At 53.9% G+C, this 20,203-nt stretch overlaps 2 protein-coding genes across 2 annotated transcripts in view; one reads left to right on the top strand and one right to left on the bottom strand.

The window, feature by feature from the left end:
- The window catches only part of TTLL8 (tubulin tyrosine ligase like 8), a 39,590-nt gene that overhangs the window by 1,960 nt on the left and 17,427 nt on the right, over positions 1-20,203 (bottom strand). The window contains 5 exon segments of the mRNA XM_046010916.1: positions 4,907-5,384; positions 5,987-6,422; positions 8,547-8,790; positions 10,581-10,729; positions 19,070-19,256. Coding sequence (XP_045866872.1) covers positions 4,907-5,384; positions 5,987-6,422; positions 8,547-8,790; positions 10,581-10,729; positions 19,070-19,256 — 1,494 coding nt within the window.
- Positions 1,929-2,415, top strand: LOC123946882 (guanine nucleotide-binding protein G(I)/G(S)/G(O) subunit gamma-5-like). Its single transcript, XM_046012733.1, has one exon. The coding sequence runs from the start codon at positions 2,015-2,017 to the stop codon at positions 2,219-2,221; it is 207 nt and encodes a 68-aa protein (XP_045868689.1). The 5' UTR covers positions 1,929-2,014; the 3' UTR covers positions 2,222-2,415.

Below are 20,203 nucleotides of genomic sequence, written 5' to 3'. Positions count from 1 at the left end.
GACATTGGGGAGGGTGTGGGCTCTGGTGAGTGCTGTGAACTGTGTAAGCCTGACGATTCACAGACCTGTACCCCTGGGGATAATAACACATTATATGTTAATAAAAAATTATTAAAAAATAATGAGTTTAGAAATGTGGCAGTATAAAAAATTAAAATACAAACATCATTGCGTTCTACACACCAGCAGCAAGCGATGACACAGAGATGACGGTGCTATCAAGAGATCAAGGAACTAAGAATAAATCTAAGAGAAGATGGATGTGATACTTTATGAGGTATTAATTTGTCGGTTTCCCCCCAAATGACCTAGGGATTCAATGCAAATCCTACCAAAATCAAAATAGGACTAGCTATGGACTCCAATAACAACAATCACGACGTTTGTATAGAAGGAAATGAGTCAAGCAGCACCAGAACCCTCATCTCGAGAGAGGCAACCTGCCGCCCAGATGTGGAGACAGCGCGGCTCTGGTGCAGGGTGCAAAGTCGCCCGTGGACCTGACTAGAGACTCCAGAGATGGACCCGCACAGGTGCACAAAGCAGGAAAGAAAGGGACTTTCCAACAAATAAGTGGAGAAGGTCGTTGTCCCTATGGACAAAGATAAAATTAGATTCTTCTCATATCATATTGAAAAATCAACTCCAGATAGGCTAGGACTTATACGTCACAGACAATTTTGAAACTCTTAGTAATACATGTAGGTAAATAATAGTTTAAATCTCAAGGTAAGGAAAATTTTCTTTTTTTCAAGATTTTATTTATTTGCTTGGCAGAGAGAGAGAGGGAGAGAGAGACAGCAAGCAGAAGGAAGGGGAGCGGCAGGCAGAGGGAGAACAGACTCCCTGCTGAGGAGGGAGCCCCAAGCGGGACTCCATCCCAGGACACTTAATTTAACTTAAAGCAGGCGCTTAACCAATTGAGCCACCCAGGCATCCCAGGAAAAACTTAAGACAAAAATAGCACTGACTAAAAAAAAAAAAAAAAAAAAAAAAATACTGATAACTTCGGCCACACTAAAACTCACAGTTTTCATCAAAAGATAGTTTTTAAAAACTGAAAATACAGGGTGCCTGGGTGGCTCAGTCATTAAGCATCTGCCTTCAGCTTGGGTCATGATCCTGGGGTCCTGGGATCGAGCTCCACAGGGGGATAAGGGTGCCAGAGATGGGTGAATGTAGATCACTGTTTGGTTCTAATTATGTTTTTTCTAAAAGATTTTATTTATTTATTTGAGAGAGAGAGAGAGAGAGAGAGAGAGAGAGAGAAGGCATGAGCAGGGGGAGGGGAAGAGGCCCAGGGAGAAGCAGACTCCCGGCTGAGCAGGGAGCACGATGTAGGGCTCTTTCCCAGGACCCTGGGATCATGACCTGAGCCTGAAAGCAGATGTTTAGCCAGTTGAGCCACCCAGACGCCCCCCTAATTATGTTTTTAAAACTATCTGAAAGTGGGCCATGTAAGGACAAAGAAACTATGCCATGAACCAAGGATTATGACTAACCAGAGTATGTGCACCCGAGATCCAGTGAAATGAGAAAAATGAATGAAGTAATTAAGGTTCTGTACAGTATAATAAGAAAAAGATACAAAACGTGCAATGATAGCAAAGAAAAAGAAAACTCTTCAGATGATATAATTGTGTATATGAAAAATTCAAAATAATTTTCAAATATATTAATAGAATTGATAGAAATGTTAGCCAGATGCCTGGATTAAAAAGAAATCGATCCACAAAAATCAATTCCATTTCTATCAACCAGCCACAATTTGTCGAAGAAATACACATTTTGATACTACTTATCATAGAAGAAAAAAATAGAATACATATAAGACTAAATCTAACTTTTAAAAAAGTATAAGACCATCACAAAGAAAACTGTAGGAGTTTGCTGAAAGACACTAAAAAATAAGTCAATGGAGCCCCCGCCGCGCTGCCCCACCGTCTGGCCCCGCGGACCCACGAACCGACAGATCCACGCATGCACGAAAATCTGCCCCGCTCCTGAGAGCGCCATGTCTGGTTCCTCCAGCGTTGCCGCTATGAAGAAAGTGGTTCAACAGCTCCGGCTGGAAGCCGGGCTCAACCGCGTGAAGGTTTCCCAGGCAGCTGCAGATTTGAAACAATTCTGTCTGCAGAATGCTCAACACGACCCCCTGCTAACTGGTGTATCTTCAAGTACGAATCCATTCAGATCCCAGAAAGTCTGTTCCTTTTTGTAGTAAAATGAATCTTTGGATGGTTTTCTAGACTACTTTTCATGAACCAGTGAATATTCAAAGGAGAACTAAATTTGAAGCCTGTACAAAAGCTTATCCCTGTAACACGTGCCATACTATATAAACTTTTACTTTTGTCAGTCCTTAACATCTACCTCTCTGAATTCTCATAAATTTCTATTTCATAAAGGTAATTGTTTTATATACTCTGGCAGCAGCATACAATAAAATACTTAGTATAAAAAAAAAATAAGTCGAGAGATATACCATGTTCATAGATGATAAGACTCAGTAATGTAAAGAAGTCCGTTCTCCTTAAACTGATACATAAATTTAATTTCAAAAACAATTTGTTTAATTTTAATTTTTTTGATGTGTCTTGACAACCTGGTTCTACAACTTGAAGGGGTCAAGAACAGCCGAGTCGTTTCCAAGGAAGAAAAGCAAGACTATGGGACCTGCCCAGCCGGCATAAAGATATCCTACAAAGCTATAGTAACGAAGACATCTTGTCATTGGCCAAGGGCAAGGAACAGACCAACGGAGCGGACCAGGAAGTCCAGAGATACCGTATGCGCAATGGGCGGGGGAGGGGCTTTCCACAGTTGGGTACCCCTGTCACACTGTGATAGGACCTCCTGTCACACCACAGGCAAATTAGCTCCAGAAGCATTAGAGACTGAAACGCAGGAGCAGCAGCGCTTCTAGCAGGTGCTGGAGATTATTTCCATGACCTCAGGGTAAGGCTATAAGGCATAAAAGTCTCTAACCATAGAGGAAAAGGTTGACCAGCTTAAGTTTATTAAAATTAAGGGGGATTTACATCCAAAGATACCATAAAGGAACAAAAGACACGTCACTCGCTGGGGAACAGTATTTGTAAGAGAGTCAATTGGAAAAGGAGAATCCAGAGTTGACGTCGCTCCCACAAATCCAAAAGCGACAGACCTGTGAGTCTGAGGACAAATGGACAAAAGGTTCGAGCGGGCACTGTTTAGGAAAAGAAAATGGCCACCACGTGTCTGAAAATAGGCCATTTTATTGGTCAACAGAGAAAGGCAAAGGAGCCCCATAGTGCTGTCTCCGGAGGCAAGCCTTAGGATGTCTCTCAACGCCCAGTGCCGGCCACAGCGGGAGCGATGGCCGTCGGGGAGAATGCAGTCCGAGGGCACCCCCATTAGCCACGCTTACACGGCTCAGCGGACCAGGTCCGAGAGCCCCACCCCACAAGATCATGTCCACGTGCAATCTGTGAATGTGACATGATTTAGAAAAAGTCATTGCAGGTGGCATCGAGTTAAGCTGTCACACTGGAGGGAGGAGGGCAGGCCCCAACCTCGCAGTGGTATCCTTCTGAGACCGAATTTGGACGCAGAGGCGCAAAGAAGGAGCACCGTGTGAAGACAGGGCAGAGCCTGGGGTGGCACTGTATAAGCCAAGGGACAGCAGGGATGGCCAGTGGCCACCGGAAGCTGGAAAAGATAAGGAGGGACTCCTCCCCACAGCCTTGGAGAGCGTGGCACCGCCAAACCATGATTCCAGACTTCGGGCTCCAGAATTTGAAGGAAGACATTTCCGTCCTCCAGCCCCACCCCCATCGGCACGGCTCTGTGACGACCCCTGAGCCCCGATCAACGCTTCACTCCTAGGAAGATGCCCGTCGAGAACCACGCAGCGTGTCATGAAAAGTACATGGTGTTTTCCTAGCAGCAAAAACACCCTGGAAATCGTCCCTGCAGAGGCAAGCTGCTGAGCGGTGGGGCTGGCCAGTCCCCGCGGCAGAGCAGACACAAGGCGAGGAGAGAAGGCGGACAGGGATGTCCTCCGAGGGCACCGCCAGCTCTGAAGGCACGTCTCCCGGAGCCCGAGCCCAGAGGGCACGACTCGGGAGGCAGTCTGTGCGGCTTCACCCGACAAACACTCACTGACCCCGGCCACGTGTCATGAACAGACCCAGGGGCTCGGTGAGCATGGCGTTAGGGAACTACGCTCTAGGAGAGACAGACGGACAGGCTGCGGACAGATGGGAGTGTGGGGGGACAAAGAGGTTGGTGCCAGGGAGGGAGGTGAGGAGGGAAGGAGGGAAGGAGGGAGGAAGGGCGCAGGAGAGAGAAAGAGACCGAGACCCAGGCAGGTGGAGGGAACACTGTGTTTGAGGAAGCAAATGTCCTGGGGCAGACCCAGCGGGGGCTTTGGGGGTGGCCTGGCTTGTGTCTTTTCATCACACAGACTCTCGGTGCCACCGCTGGGTGCCAGACATTGCTAGAGGCGCACTGAGGTTCAGATATGGCAGGGTCACCCCCAGAGCCTCGGAGCCCCCCCACACCTGTCCACCTGTGCTCTGAGCCCAGGCCCAGGACAGGCTCCCAGCCGCGCATGGTCAGCTCCTTCAGGAACTTCAGACAACTGAAGGCAAAAGCCCAGGGGTCGCTGGCGCCTGTCCTCGGCACCCGGCACCGTTCGATCCCCCATGAGCACTAGGTCACGCGAGGAGCAAGACAGGCCGTCACCCGCCCCGACCCGTGAGGGGTCCCTACCACTGCCGCAAGAGCCCCCCCGTCCCGACAGCCTGGCCAGTCCCAGGATGGAGCTGGGATGCCCCCAACTCTGAGCTGTGCCCGCTCTGAGCTCAGGCCGAGGCCCACATGGGGACCCGCTCCCTGCCTGGCGGGCGGGCCGCGCGGGTACCTGGCGGTTTGGGCGGCTGGAGCAGGGCGCCCTCCGCCGTCTTCCCGCTGGGCAGCGCGGACGGCAGCGCGGGCTCCTTCGGTATCTTTGGATCCGACGGTCTGTCGGACTCGGCGTCGGTCGCACCAGTTTTCGGGGCCCCGCTGTCCGCGTGCCGGAAGTGACACGTGGGGAACGCGACCCTCCCGACCGACGGGGCCGTGGCGGACCGCGCTTTGCGGCTCCGGGCGGCCCTCCAGGGGGGCGCGGGCCCGGCCTGCGCCTCCTTCAGCCCCGGGTCTGGCTGCGGCGCGGCGGGGGCTCCCAGAGGCGGGTTGGTCGCGGCCGCAGGGCACCGCACTCTCGGGGGCTGACCGTCCAGGAGCGAAGACGGAGCATTCACGCTGGAGATGGGCGGCATCTGCTTCCTGGCTCTCCTCACGCCGACGCCCTCCACGCAGAGGTCGGAGCCGTGGAAGGGGGGCAGCTCCACGGCAGGCTAGGCACAGGAGGGCGCGCTGGCCAGTCGCCCAGAGCCCGGGGCCCCTCCTGTGTCTGCGCGGCCAGCGGAGGCCTGGCGAGAAGCCTGGGCCTCGCTTCCCTGCGGCTGGGCCGTCCCCAGCTGCGGCCCCCAGAGAGGCCCGGGCACACGATACTACATGGAGCCAGAGTCCCCAGCGAAGTGACCGCCCAGCCCTGCCGCCTGGCCCACAGGAAGGCTCCCCGTAGGGACCAGGCGCCGGACCCCTGAAGGAGGACACCCCGTTTTCCCCGGCGGGAGGAGGGAGGACACAGCCGGTCTGGAAAGGATCACCCTGGATTCTGGAGGCCACGGACCTCCCAGCCGCAGTCCAGGCAGGGGGGCCTCCCCACCTGGTGGCCACAGAGCCGGGGGTGGCGGGGGAGGGCGGGGAGCGGAGCAGAGTGGTGAAGGCGGCTGGGCCGGGGGAGTGGGGGGTGAGTCCGGGGGGACCAGAGCCACTGGCGGTTCTCTCTGCCTGAGCAGCCACAGCCCCCACGGGCGGGAGCAGGCGCCCCCCGCCCGCCCCCGCCCCAGCACCGCGCCCCCCGCCCCCGCCCGGCCCGCCCCCGCCCCCGCACCTGTCTCCACAGCAGCTCGAAGTTGCCGATGTCGCAGCCGCGGTCCGCCCTGCGGTCCAGCACCACCTTGATGGTGTCCTCCTGCACCTGCGCGCACAGCTGCGCCGTGACGGGCGTGGACGCGTGCATGGTGGGGCTGGAGTTGATCTCGATGAGCCACGGCCGGAAGTCGCGGCCCAGGACGAAGTCGGCCCCGTACAGCTCGAAGCTGTTCTTGCGCGGCTCCACGCGGTCCTGGGCCGCGCGCATGGTGTTGGCGACGGCGCGCTTCATGGCGGGGTAGATGACGCCCGCCCACGCGGCGCCGCGGCCGCGCTTCTGCAGGTACTCCCGGAAGCGGGTGCTGGTCCACATGTTGTGCTGGGGCAGCAGCGGGCTGCGGTCCTTGTCGTTGCTGAGGTGCCTCTGGATGGAGTTGTTGCACAGGTGGATAGCGCTGCGGGGGCCAGCGCGGTCAGGCCTGCGCCTCCCGGGGCTCTGGCCCCGCGCCCGGCCCCGGACCTCCGCGCCCTGCTCCCGGGACCCCGTCTCCACGCGGGGGACCCGCGCCCCTGCTCCCGGACGGTGGCCCCGGACCGCGAGACCCAATCTCCAGAACCCTTATGCCCCGGCCTACGCGCATGCCCCGAGACCCCACCCCTGCGGACCCTCGCCCCCACGGAACCCCCAGTCACAGCTAACCGCGCCCCCAGAGACTCTGCTCTCGAGACCCCGCCGCAGGGTGGCTGCAAGAGGGGCTCTGATAGCTCGGGTCCTCCGGAAGGAGCGCCTCCCAGAGCCTCAGTTTCCCTGTCTGCACCCGGCAATAGAGACGTGGCTCTTGAAGAGCTGGTCTGGAGAGACAGCGTGCGCGAGAGTCGTTGTGAAACGAATTAATTAATTTGCACTCTTGCCTTGCTCCAAACCTGTTCTGAAACAACCGCAAGTGAGCCCTGTGGCTCTGGGTAGTGAGACGCGTCCCTGAGACCCTGGAGAGGTCCAGCTCCCAGAGGACAGAAGGGCCTTCTGAGGCGAGAGCAGCGGAATTAGGGTCGTGGGTCCCAGAGCCCGCGTCGCACTCCCTCCATTAACTTTGGCGGCTGCATAGGCAGCTGGACTGGGTCCGATCAGAACGATTTCAGGGACTCTCCTGCCTGCCTGGGGTGAGGACTATGGTCCCAGCTGGAGAAATGGGGCTCAGAGAGGGCAGGGGGTTTGGCAGGCACGCCCTTACAGCTTGGTGTGTCTGGTGGCCTGCGGTGGGGGGCTGGAGGGAGCTCCTTATGCACCGTGAAGGACAGGCCCCCTCCTCTAGGCCCCTTTGGCCTGGCAGAGACGAACTCACTCGAGGAGCTGCCAGCCAGAGCCACTTGTTCTCAGCAGCCAAGGGTCACTTGGCAGGTGCAACTCTTGGTGTGGCCACAGCCACTAGCCAGGGGGACACAGTTAACATGCCCAAGGTGCCCGCTGACCATATCCCAGCCCTGTCAGTTCTGGGCTGAGCTCAAGAGTCAGACACTTCACCAACGGAGTCACCCAGGCGTCCCCACCTTTCTGGGAAGCAGGCCCCATGCTCAGTGTGTCCTCTCCGCAGGACCCCCCCTGCAATGTTCCTGGTCAAGACACCAAGGCCCTCAGACTCACGCGGTTGTGGGGGGGGGTCACAGGCAGGAGGGGGGAGCCCCTGGTTTGGACAGGCAAGGGGGATTCTCTGCCTCCCTCCCGAGGCTTTGCCAAGTGACCTCACTGTCCCCGCCACACGTATGTCCTGCCACCTGGAGAGCCCGGCGAGGCATGGGTTCCCCCACCCTGATACCCCTTCCTGGACATCTGAGCCTCTGCCCAGCACCTCCATGGGGCACTCTCCCCAGTACCCTGGCTCCAGGGGCCTTGGGATCTGGGTGTGGCCTTTTCTGCCTCAGGTGCTCCCCACGTCTTGTCCTGCCTGGCACCGCTGGGGTCCTCAGAGGCCCCTCAAGCCGCTGTCATGTCCCATAGGCCGCCTGCTCAGGGCCTGAACATTCTTTCCTCCCCAGCCACCTGCAGGAACCCCGACCTCAGGACTTCTGGGGCTCACAAAGAACGTCACAAAGAGTTTGAGGGCTGGCAAAGCAGATGTGCCCCCAAAGCTGCCCCAGAGAGAGCAGGACCATGCGTCCAGCCGAGGGCACCGCCAAGCTTGGGCAGCTGCGGGTCAGCTTGTGCGCACAGCCGGCCACTTAGCCCCTCCAGCAGAGGGGGGCCCCCACCACGGGGGGCCTCTGAACCTGCCACTTAGATGAGTCATCCCTGGGCCCTGCCTGGCACCTCGTGGGCACACGGCACACGGAGCTTTCAGGACGTCCTGGAGACGATACACACGTGATGGGGTGCAGAACAGGGCTTTGAAGAACACCAGGCCTGGGCCTGGCCCTCGAGGATGGACGCCACGTAACCTCCCTGAGCCTGCTTCCTCATCTGCGTGTCCGGGGGTGGCGGGGGTCAGCAGGCACGGCCCGGCACCCACCCCGTCCCACAGGTGTGGTGGGAACCCACTGTGTCCCCTCACGCCCGGTGGCGTCCAGCTGGGGCTCCCACCGACCTGTCCAGGCTCTCCAGGGAGAAGCGCTGTGTGGAAAAGCGCAGGTAGCTCTCCTTGTAGAACCAGATGGTCAGCGGGTTCCAGTCGGTGACCAGGAACCACTGCCTGATGTCGAACTTGGTGCCGTAGATGAGCAGCGGGGTCTCAATGTACTTCTGCACCACCCACTTGTTGTCCTTGGCAGAGAGGTGGTCGGCCGCCGCCAGCTCCAGGATTTCCTCCACGCGGCTCATGCACACGATGTCTGCAAGAGGTCGGCGCTCAGCCCAGGGCGCAGTGCGGCGTCCAGCGTCGGCCCCGGGACCCCGCGCAGCTTTGATCCGGGACCGGGAGGCCCGGCAGGGAAGGCTTGGCCCTCCGGGGGGAGGCCACAACCGGTGCCGACCCCCAGGCTCTCCCACCGGGGGGCCTGCCGCCAGGACTCGGGAGAAGACACAGAACGGAGAGGGGCAGGGATGGGGACCGAGGCAGGTTTCAAGGGCGGCCAGCGAGGGAGGGCTGAGCCCCAGCCCCGGTGTGGGGTGAACAGGGACAGGGAAGCTCTGTGGGCCTCAGGGAGCCAGCAGCCGGGGGGCAGGCATCCAGGGCCCGGAGTCTGGTGCCCGGACAGACAACACGACTACACATCGGTGCACCCGTTCTGGTCCTCCTCCGCCACACGGTTCCTCGTCCCCAAACCCTGGTGACCAGTGACATCAGGCAGAGGGGACAGGCCTCCCTCTCATCTTTTGGGTCACCACCAGACCCTGCAGCCCTCTCTTTCGCTGCCATGACAACCCTGAAGCCTGGAGGGAATGACATCACAAGGTGGGGGGGGCCTGTGTAGCCACACGTGAGGGGGGAGCTCTCCCCACAGAGGCGTCAATCTCGTCTCTTCAGCTGTGAGCGGAGACCTGCCGCCCGGAAACGAGAGACTCAGCAGAGCAGCAAACCTCGGCAGTCCCCCGGGCTCAGAGCAGGAAGGCGCCCAGCCGGCGCCCAGCCACAGCCACAGCCGGCGCCCAGCCAGGAGCCCTGCGTTCGGGTGTGCGCCGCGGGAGCTGCGGTGTCTGTGGAGCATCCCTGGGCACGCGGTGTCTGCCGCGGGAGCAAGGTCGGGCCTGACGGACAGGAGGACGGAGCCACGGGCAGACGGATGCCTCCGTCGAGAGAAGCAGGCTCCGGACAGAGCCGGTGGAGGGCGGGGCCCGACCCCGGAGGGCGGGTGCGCAGAGCGCAGCGGGCGCCAGGCTGGGAAAGAGTGTTTCAGGACGGACGCAGCATCAAAAAGTAATAAAGACTTTTTAAAATCACGTAAAAATGAACCACTTAGGAATTAAAACAACAAAAAACTCTTCAAATAACTCAAGGAGAAAATAAAATACCCCCCCAAGTTGAAAATCTATTTAGATACTCAGGGAAGTGAAAACATCACACGACACAAACGAGCCGGCCTGGCCAGGAGGGCCTCTCCAGCGGGGACGGCCCGGACCCAAGGCTGTTACGGTTGGACAAGAAAGACTGGAAATCAATAGGCATTAAAGTCAGAGCCGACGGGGAAAACACCCCTCACAGGAAACTGGAAAAATGCAGCCTTAGGTTGGTTCTTTGGAAACCAGAAATAAGATTCTCTAACCTTGAAAGCCCTGTTTTAGGAAGAACACACAGTATCCGCCGTTGGGAGTACAGGGGACACCAGGACGAGGAGCGGCCCCTGAGCCCACCGGACGGAGACCACAGACAGCAGGTGCGGGCCTCAGGGAGGGGCCTCCGGGAGAGCCGGTGCCCACGGGTGAGTGAGGAGCGGGAACCCCGCTGTTGCCTGAGACGGAGTCCTCCGTCCGTCTCAGCAGCGAGGGCCGGCCTGCCACCAAGCCCGGACGAGGTAATATGGAAAGAACAGAACAGCCCAGTTTAACTTGGGAACGACATCCCGGCTCGTTGGCCACCTCGGCCCTGCTTGGAGCCCCGAGCCATGCACCTGCGCCTGGGTGCGCCCGCCACGCTCCGGGGCCACTGGTGGCCGCTAAGCACGCCGCGCCCGGCCTGACTCACCTCGGCCTCGGGACTTGGCCGCCGGCTTTATGATCCAAATGTTGCGAAGCCCGTCGATCTCCGTCTGCGGGTTCACGGACGTGATTTTGCTCAGCAGAGCCTGGCACTGCGAGAAGTGGTTTCTCGAGCTGGAGATGAAGGCGTCACCGCTGCAAAGCAAGATCCAGAGAGCCCTGAGAGGTCGCGAGACCGCGCGGGGGCGCACACAGGGCAAATGCATCCCCCCGCTCTGGGGCCCACGTCCCCCCGCTCCGGGCCTGTCTCTCGGCTCTCTGCCGTGTTTGTCCGTGAGCGGTAACGCTGCATCAGCCGGCCGTTGGGCTCAGCGCTCTCCGTGAGCTGGTCAGGAAATCTTTGCCCTCCTTGTGGTCGGAAGACACACTCCAGTGTTCTCCTTTTCTGTGGCGTTCCCTTGTCACGTGATACATCTTGAATTAATCTTTGTGTATTTAGGAGACAGGATTCAAGACACACCTTTTTGGTTCATAAGGATGCTGACTGCTCAAGTATCGTTTAGGACAAGGAGTAACCCTTCCTAGGGGTTGGGCGTAAGTGACCACACGCGGGAGGTTCCGTCTCTAGACGCTGTCCCGGGGCGCTGTCAGGTAGTGCCCGGTGGCCCAGGGCTGCCCTGTCTGGATTAGGTGCATTTGTAGTAAGTCTTGAAATGGGGTAGGAGTTCTCTGATTTTGTTTTTCTTGTTCAAGGTTTTCTGGCTTTTCTTAAATCATTTGTATTTCCAAGTAAATTTCAGAATCTGTTTTCCCATTTCTCCCACTCACACCCGGGAGGACAATCCCTGCAGAGACCCCGACTGGGTTTCACTCAATCGATACGTTAGTCCGGAAGGAAAAAACCTCTGTATCACTGAGTTTTCTAATTTATGAACATGGTTTTATTAGACACGCATACTTCTTAGGTCATTAATTTCTATTTAATTTTATAATGTTCTGTTTAGGGTCTCCAACTTATATTATTCTGTTTTCTGAGTATTTGTTGTTATTTGATTTTATTACAGATTGCATGAGAATTCCATTCTACGATTGTTGTTAGTATATAGGAACACAGCGCAGTTTTGTATAATGACCTGCTGACTTCACTAAACTCATGTAACTTTCTGTAAGATTGGTAAAATTTTCCATATGCATGATCAGGTCATCAGTGAATAGTTTTGCTTCTTTCTGATTTTATGCCTTTTGTTTCTTTTTTTCTGTGCTATTAAACTGAACGGGCTTTTCAGTCCACGCTGAATAGCAGTCATGAGAGTGGGCATTCTTGTCTCATTCTGATTTCAAGGAGAACACTTTCAGTACATACTATTAAGAAATATGTTAGCTTTAGAATTTTTTTAAAGACTATTTATTTATTTGACAGAGATCGCAAGTAGGCGGAGAGGCCGGCAGAGAGAGAGGAGGAAGCAGGCTCCCTGCTGAGCAGAGAGCCCGATGTGGGGCCCCTGAGCCAAAGGTGGGGGCTCAGCCGCCCTTATACAGGGGGTTCTGGTGCCTGCTCTAACACGGATGAAGCTTGCGGACAGTATGTATGAGCGAAAAATACAAAGCTGCTTGATTTCACGTACATGAGGCGTTTAGAGCGGTCAGAGACCACAGAGACGGGAGGTAGATGGGGGACCATCGCCTGGGGGAGGGGTGGGGAGTGAGTGTTTAATGGGGACAGTCTCAGTTTGGGATGAGGAAAACTTCCTGGGAACGGGTTGATGGTTGCACCGTGTAAGTGTTCCCGGTAGTGCTGGCCTGCACTTGAAACGGGCGCGATGGTAAATCTCATGTTATATGTGTTTTGCCACAGTAAGAAAAATTGAAAAATTGTCAGTTGGTAGGTTTTGTCACATTTAGAGGATAAAGAAAAAACTGTAAGATCATCTCAATAGATGTGAAACACTGATGAAATTCAATATTGTATATGCTAACTTTTTTTTTAAGTGAGCTAGAAAAAGAAACTTCCTGAATTGGAAAAGTTTCTATACAAAAATTCTAAAGCTGGGGCGCCTGGGTGGCTCAGTGGGCTAAGACTCTGCCTTCGGCTCAGGTCATGATCTCAGGGTCCTGGGATGGAGCCCTGCGTCAGGCTCTCTGCTTGGTGGGGAGGCTGCTTCCTCCTCTCTCCTTGCCTGCCTCTCTGCCTGCTTGTGATCTCTGTCTGCCAAATAAATAAATAAAAAATCTTTAAAAAAAAAAAACATCCGACTTGGTCTCGGAGCTGTGAATATCGAGCCCCGTTCTGGGCCCTGCATTCACTCTGGAGTCTGCTTGGCTTTCTCACTCCCTCTGCCCCTCCCAGCTGCTCGCTCGCTCTCCAAAATAAAGAAAATCTTTTAAAAATCAATTATATCTTTATATTCTGCCAAAAAAAAATCCTTAAACAAAATTAAGAAAATAATTTAATTCAGAATATTATCAAAAAGAACAAAACACATAAGAAAACATTTAACAGGGGCACCTGGGGGGCTCAGTGGGTTAAAGCCTCTGCCTTTGGCTCAGGTCATGATCCCTGGGTCCTGGGATCGAGTCCCGCATCAGGCTCTCTGCTCAGCATGGAGTCTGCTTCCGCCTCTCTCTCTGCCTGCCTACTTGCGATCTCTCTCTCTCTGTGTCAAATAAGTAAATAAAATCTTTTAAAAATACATTTAACAAAAATGCAAGATTTGAACACGGAAAACTAAAAAACATTGTTGACATATATGTTAAAAGATCTAATCAAGTGGAGAAATAAATCTGTAGACGTTAACACATTAAAAAAAAAAACTTTTTTAGTAGGCTCTCCAGTAAGAGCCCCAAGCTGGGCTTGAACTCGACCCTGAGGATCAAAGCCTGACCTGAGATCAAGACTCCAATGCTCAGCAGACTGAGCCCCCCAGGCGCCCCTCGAAATCAATGCATTCTTACATAACCAATGGATCAAAGGCGGAATCACAAGGGAAATACTTGGAGACAAATGACAGCGAAGACATGACACACTAAAACATATGGGATTGCTAGTTGTGGTAAAGGGGAAACTTACAGCTATAAAGGCTTATTTTAGAAAACAAGAAAAATTTCAAATCAACCTAACTTTGCCACTTAAGAAACTAGAAAAAGAATAAACTAGACCCGGGGCACCTGGGGGGCTCAGTCATTAAGCCTCTGCCTTCGGCTCCGGTCATGTTCTCAGGGTCCTGGGATCAAGTCCCACATGAGGCTCCCTGCCTGTCAGGAAGACTGCTTCTCCCTCTCCCACTCCCCCTGCTTGTGTTCCCTCTCTTGCTGTCTCTCTCTGTCAAATAAATAAATAAAACCTTAAAAAAAAAAGGATAAACTAGACCCAAAGTTAGTATAATGAAGTAATCAATAAAGATTAAAGCAGAATTAATCAAAATAGAGAAAATTAATTAAACTAAAAGTTGGTTCTTTGAAAATATCAACAAAATTGACAAACCTTTAGCTCAATGGACTTAGGAGAGAGAGAGTACTCAAGTTACCAAAATAAAAAATGATATTGGGGGCATTATTACTGATTCTACAAAATAAAAAAAGATTATGAGAGTACTATGAACAGATGTACACCAATGAATAAACTAGATGAAACAGACAAATTTCCAAGAAACACTAAACCTACCAAGATTAAATTGTGAAGAAACAGAAAAGGGATTGAATCAGGAATCAAAAATCTCCCAAAAATAAAAGCCTAGGACCTGAGAGCTTTCATGGGGAATTCTATCAAACGATTTGAGAAGAACCATACCCGTCCTTCTCAAACTAAGGGAAGAGGAGGAAACATTTCCTAACTTGTTCTATGAGGCCCAGATCACCCCGATACCAAAGCCAAACAAAGACACTGCAAGAAAAGAAAACTACACACCAACATCCCTTGTGAACATTGATGCAAACATCCTCAACAAATGTTAGCAAACCAGACTCAGCAGTATGTCAAGGGATGGTGCTCCCTGACCAGTGGGATTTATTCCAGGAGCTCAAGGATGGTTCGACATCTGAAAACCAATTACTGTAATATATCACATACCAGATGAAGGGGAAAAAACCCACACGACCATCTCAATTGATGCAGAAAAGGCACTTGACAAAATTTGATACCCTTTCCTGATAAAAACACTCAAAAAATTAGGAATGAAAGGAAACTACCTCAACACAATAAAGGCCACATATGAAAACCTACAGCAATTACCATACTCAATGGCAAAAGACCAGAAGTTTTCCTTTAAGATTAAGAATCAGACGAGGCGCACCAGGCTGGCTCAGTCAGTAAAGCATCAGACTCTTGATCTCAGCACAGGTCTTGATCTCCAGTCCTGTGCTGGGCTACACATAGGATGTGGAGACGACTCAAGAAAAAACAAAAACAAAAACAAAGAATAAGGCGAGAAAGGCTACTCGCAACATCCAGCAGTGTAAGAGAAGTGCTAGCGGGAGCAATCAGACAAGGAAAAGAAATAAATGGCAGACTGGAAAGGAGAAGTGAAATCTGTCTGCAGAGTGTATGAATGTATCTGAGAAAACCCTAAAGATTCCACCAAAAACCGTGTTTCCTCTAGTAAGCGGCATACGAAGTAGCGAGATACAAAGTCAACAAACAAAAATAAACTGCATCTCTGTACACTAGCAAGGAGCATTCTGAGAAGGGAATTGTGAAAGCAATTCCACTCACAATCACACCAGAAATAGTAAAATACTTAGGAATTAACCAAGGAGGGGAAAGGTACAACAAAACTACAAAAATTGCTGAAAGAAATTACAAAAGACACAAATAAATGGGAACACATCCATGTTTGTGGACTAAAAGATTTAATATTGCTTAAGATGGTAATAGTACGCAAAATTACCTACAAATTCAATACAATCCCTATTCAAAATCCCAATGATGTTTTTCACAGACATAGAAACACCCACACTCAAATCCAAACAGACTCTCAGGGAACCCCAAAGAGCCAAAACAATCTTGAAAAAGATTAAAGTTGGAGGACACACACTTCTTGATTTCAATACTTACGACAAAGCTACAACAATCAAAACAGAGTGTTACCAGCATGAAGACAGATGCAAGACCAAAGAAACAGAATAGAGATCCCAGAAACAAAGCCTCCCACATAAGTCAAATGACTTTTGACAAAGCTGCCAGTACTATTCGACAGGGAAGGGACAGTCCCTTGATATTGGGTGTGGTACTGGGAAAACTGGATATCCACAACCAAAAGAATGAATTTGGACCCTTTCCTAAAGCCAGGTGCAAACAGTAACTCAAAATGGATCAAAGACCCAAATAGAAAGGCCCAAAACTACAAAAATCTTGAAGAAAACGTAGGGCAAAATCTTCAAGATGTCAAATTTCTTGATGATTTCTTGGATATGACACCAAAGCACAGACAACAAGAGGAAAAACCACACAGACTGGACTTCGTGAGAAGGTTTAATGTGTGTGTCCAACAATGCAACCAGCAGAGGAAAAAGGAGATGCCCAAAATTAGAGGGACTGGAAGCTGTGGATCTGACAGGCGGCTGATGTCCAGAACACGCAGGGAGCCCCTAAAACCCAGCAACTAGACGACTCGATTCAAAAATGGGCCAAAGGGGCACCTGGGTGGCTCAGTGGGTTAAGGCCTCTGCCTTCAGCTTGGGTCATGATCCTGGGGTCCTGGGATCCAGCCCCGCATGGGGCTCTCTCTCTGCTCAGCAGGGAGCCTGCTTCCTCCTCTCTCTCTGCCTGCCTCTCTGCCTACTTGTGATCTCTGTCTGTCAAATAAATAAATAAAATCTTTAAAAACAAAAACAAAAACAAAAATGGGCCAAAGACTTGAACAGACACTTCTCCGAAGGAGAAACCAGATGGCCGATAAGCACGTGGAAAGACGATCAACACCACTGAGCATCAGGAAAATGAAAACCTGTAGTGAGATACGGCCTCACATCCATTAAAACATTATTTTCGAAAAGCACAGGAAATAACCAATGTTGATGAAGATGCAGAGAAATGGGCACGTAAAGTGCTGCAGCTGTTGTGGAAAAGAATATGGTAGTTCCTCGAAGTATCGAGACTAGTATTGCCATATTACCAGAAACGGGATTTTCTCACTGAAAGCAGAATCTCCAAGAGGCCGTGCTCCTGGCAGCGTCACAAGAGCTGAAACGTGCGAGCAAGCCAGATGCCCGCCGGCAAATGAACAAATAAGCGCAATGTACTATATCCGTACAACAAAGTAGTATTTTTCCTTTAAAAGGAAGGGAACTCAGATACCTGCTACAACATGGACAAAACTTGAGGAAATTATAAGTGAAATAAGCCAAATTATGATTCCACTTCTACGAGGCACCTGGAGGAGTCAAACTCACGGAGTCAGGGAGTGGACGCTGGCGGCCAGGAGCTGGAGAGCACAAGGGGAGTCGGTGTTCCGTGGGGACAGACTCCAGCTTTGCAGGATGAAAAGAGCCAGGAAAATGGACGGTGGTGCTGGTGGTACACGACCGAGACACTTACGTGAATATTTTAAAATGGTTCGGAGGGCAAATTTTGTTGCGTTTATTTTACGACAATAAAAACGAAAACAGGGCTGTCTGGGTGGCTCCGCTGGCAAGCGTCTGATCTCGATTTCGGCTCAGGCTCTGATCTCCGGGTTGTGGGACGGGGCCCCGCGTTGGGCTCCGGGCTCAGCGCCAAGTCTGCTTGGGATGCTTTCTCTCTCGCCCTCTGCCCCTCCCCCTACTTGCACGTTCTCCCAAGAAATACATAAATGAAATCTTCTGGGAAATGGAAAAGAGAGAGAGAGAGGTGAAGCAAACGACCAGAGCTGACAAACGAGAGATCTGCTGCGGTGTGTGATGCCGTCTGGGAGCGAGGGAGGGTCTGGCTGAAGACGAGCAGCCGTGAGTCCCGACCGCGGCCCGGAGCCGCTGAGGGAACGGGAAACAGAAGCGAAGCGCAGTTGCAGGATAAAATGCAGTGACTAGTAACGGTGAGGACGCGTCCGTATTTAGGTCGTAAGTAGTGGCCCCGGCCGGCACGCAGTGGGAAGAAACAGACAAACCGGGAAACGCACGTTTCTCCAAACCAAGTGGACCAGGTCAGCTACATCACGGCCCAGAAAACCTCTCTTGGGTGAGCCGAGTCTCTTGGCCATTTTATCCTCCAAGGGTGTTGGCCAAGTCAGGGCGGCAGTGGGGACACAGGCCTGGCCCAAGCAGAAGGGCTTTCTGGAGGACTGAGAAGCCACGTGACCCGTCAGCCGGCGGGAAAGACCCGAGTCTCAGTCTCATGATGCTCAAAACACAAACAGCACAGCCCGTCTCCCCCAGGGCACGAGGATGCTTTGTCTGGGCTGCAAAGACGGTGAGCCCTCCCATCCCTGTGGCACTTGGGAAGAAGCTTCTCCCAGGGACAGGGTCGGCAGCGAACTCCTCCAGTCCCCACCCCCAGACACTCGGCACCAGAGTGCGGTGCAGCTGCCCCTGCTCCCTGCTTGCTGGCCGGGGGCATCAGCTCGACGCTACGCCTGCTGCGGAGGAAACGGTGAGTGCCCCGTCTCGGGGAGCAGCCTGACTTCTGTCCCTGCTCCCTTCTTAGACAAGGGGCAGCACACGACAATTATGGAGACTGAGAAGAGGCTGAAAATCCCGACCGAGTAAAGGGTAAAGACAAAGGCCACGAGAAGGGCGTCCCAGTGCTGGGGTCGGAACCGGCAGCTCGCAGCCAGCCCGAGACAGTAGAGGACGAGGCCGGTCAGTCTTAAGACGGGTTGATAGAAAATATACAAACTCAACCTCAGAGAGGAAAAAAGGATGAGGAACCAGGACAGAGCAAAGCGACGGTGAGACGCGGTCACGTGGCCGGCTGGCATCCCGGGACGGGGGGAAGAGGGCAAGGCAGAAGCGATATTTGAAGATAATGGCTGAGAACTTTTCAAAACTGAAATGATGAACGATTCCAACCCACCAGATTAGAAGTCCCCAAAATCTCTAGGGAGAGGACATAACAAAGAAAACCACATGTAGGCACAATGAAGTCAGACTTCGGAAAAAGGGGAAAGGGGGTGCTGGGTCTGTAGCCTGCGAAGGACCCGGCCCAGAGACGGGGGAAAGCCAGGCTCAGCCTTTGGATTCCCAGGGAGCAAGAGGCACTGATGGCCCTGGAGAGTGCGGAGGGCCGGGCGGGCTGGGCCTTCTGTGGGTCCTGACTGCCCAGGGCCCACCTGCGGGGCTCAAGGAGGTAAAAGGCATGAACAGGGCGGAAAGTGCTCAAGGCGCTGCTACCCAAAGGTGCCCCTGAGGGGTTCGTCCTTTTATGAGCCAACAGGGACCTGCTGGGACAGGTGGTCTGGGTACCCCAACACCCAGACGGTGCTTCAGGTGTCCCAGAGGTGGCACAGCTCCTAATGCTGTCCCCAGGGCCCCGGTTCAGGTGAGCCGGCCCGGTGCATGCCGACTCGTGCCGCCGAGCACCAGGCACCGGGCGCGGCCGGAGGGCTCTGCGCAGGCGCGTCTTACTGGATGAGCGAGTAGTACTGCTCAGTCAGGTCCTTCCACTCCTCCTCCGTGAGGCTGGTGCCGGCGTCCTCGGGGACATCGATGTCCCGGTGCTCCAGCTGCCCCAGGTAGGCCTGGCACACCTTGCACGCAGTGTCCACGAGCTGTCCCGAGAGGCCTGTGAGCCTGCAGCCCGCGCTCTGGGAAGCTGAAACCCAAGCACAGGGTCTGGAGTGGGAACCCCTGCCTCCTCCGGGCACCCAGCCCGGGCGAGGCGCGCCTCCCCTCCGCACACACCCTCCAACCAGACTCGGGCCACGGCTGGCCATGAAGCGCGACCACTTGCGGCGAAACTTCTACTTTTCTGAGCGCACACTGCATGTTCAGTAAGAACGTGGGGGCCGTCCTGCCTGACTCCTGCAAGCCGGGGCGCACCTGGCGGCTGCCTGCACCCAAACTCTTACACAGCATCTCGTGCTCCCGGGACCCCGGAGTTGAGCTGGACCCGAGGGTCTCAGGAGTCCTCCCGTCCGAGTGACAGCGAGCCTCCAGGAGCCCAGCTCCCACCCCAGGCAGCCGGCCCCCTGGTCCCCAAAGGAGAACGAGCTGACAACCAGCAACTGTCTGGGTGGTTCCTGGCTGGGAGCCCGGAGGAGCGAGGGGGCTTGGAAGGTGCACAGAACCAACTCCACACACAGGCGTGGGGCTGGGGGCAGGGGGCGGGTGCCGAGACATCGCGGACCCCGGACGCCAGCCGTTAGGGACCCCGGAGAAAGGGCTGCAGGTCGCATGGTTGCCACAGACATCACAGAGTGTGTCTTTAACCTGTTCAGGAGAAACTCCCGGAACATAAAAACGGGCATTTGAACGTGAAAATCTGCTCTTCTGCTTTCTGGTCAGGCACAGAGGCTGGGTGGTGCCAACGCGTCCTAACAAGTACAGAGTAAAACCAAAGAGTCAGCAACTCTTCTTGGCTCCATCGGAGAGCCGAGGTCACGTGGCCAACTGTCGCCCGGTCGCCAGAAATCAGCAGGCCCGGAGCATCGCCACTCCGGGCAAGACAACCCCGAAGCCGAAAGCTCCCCGGACGCCAGCGCCAGGCGAGGAAGCCCAAGCAGCCGCTGAGGACGGGCTGAAGGCTCGGTGTGCACGAGT

This window comes from Meles meles, chromosome 7 (genome assembly GCF_922984935.1).
Source record: "Meles meles chromosome 7, mMelMel3.1 paternal haplotype, whole genome shotgun sequence".
Lineage (NCBI taxonomy): Eukaryota > Metazoa > Chordata > Mammalia > Carnivora > Mustelidae > Meles > Meles meles.
The sequence above is the reverse complement of the archived record's forward strand: the minus strand, read 5'-3'. Positions and strand labels throughout refer to the sequence as shown.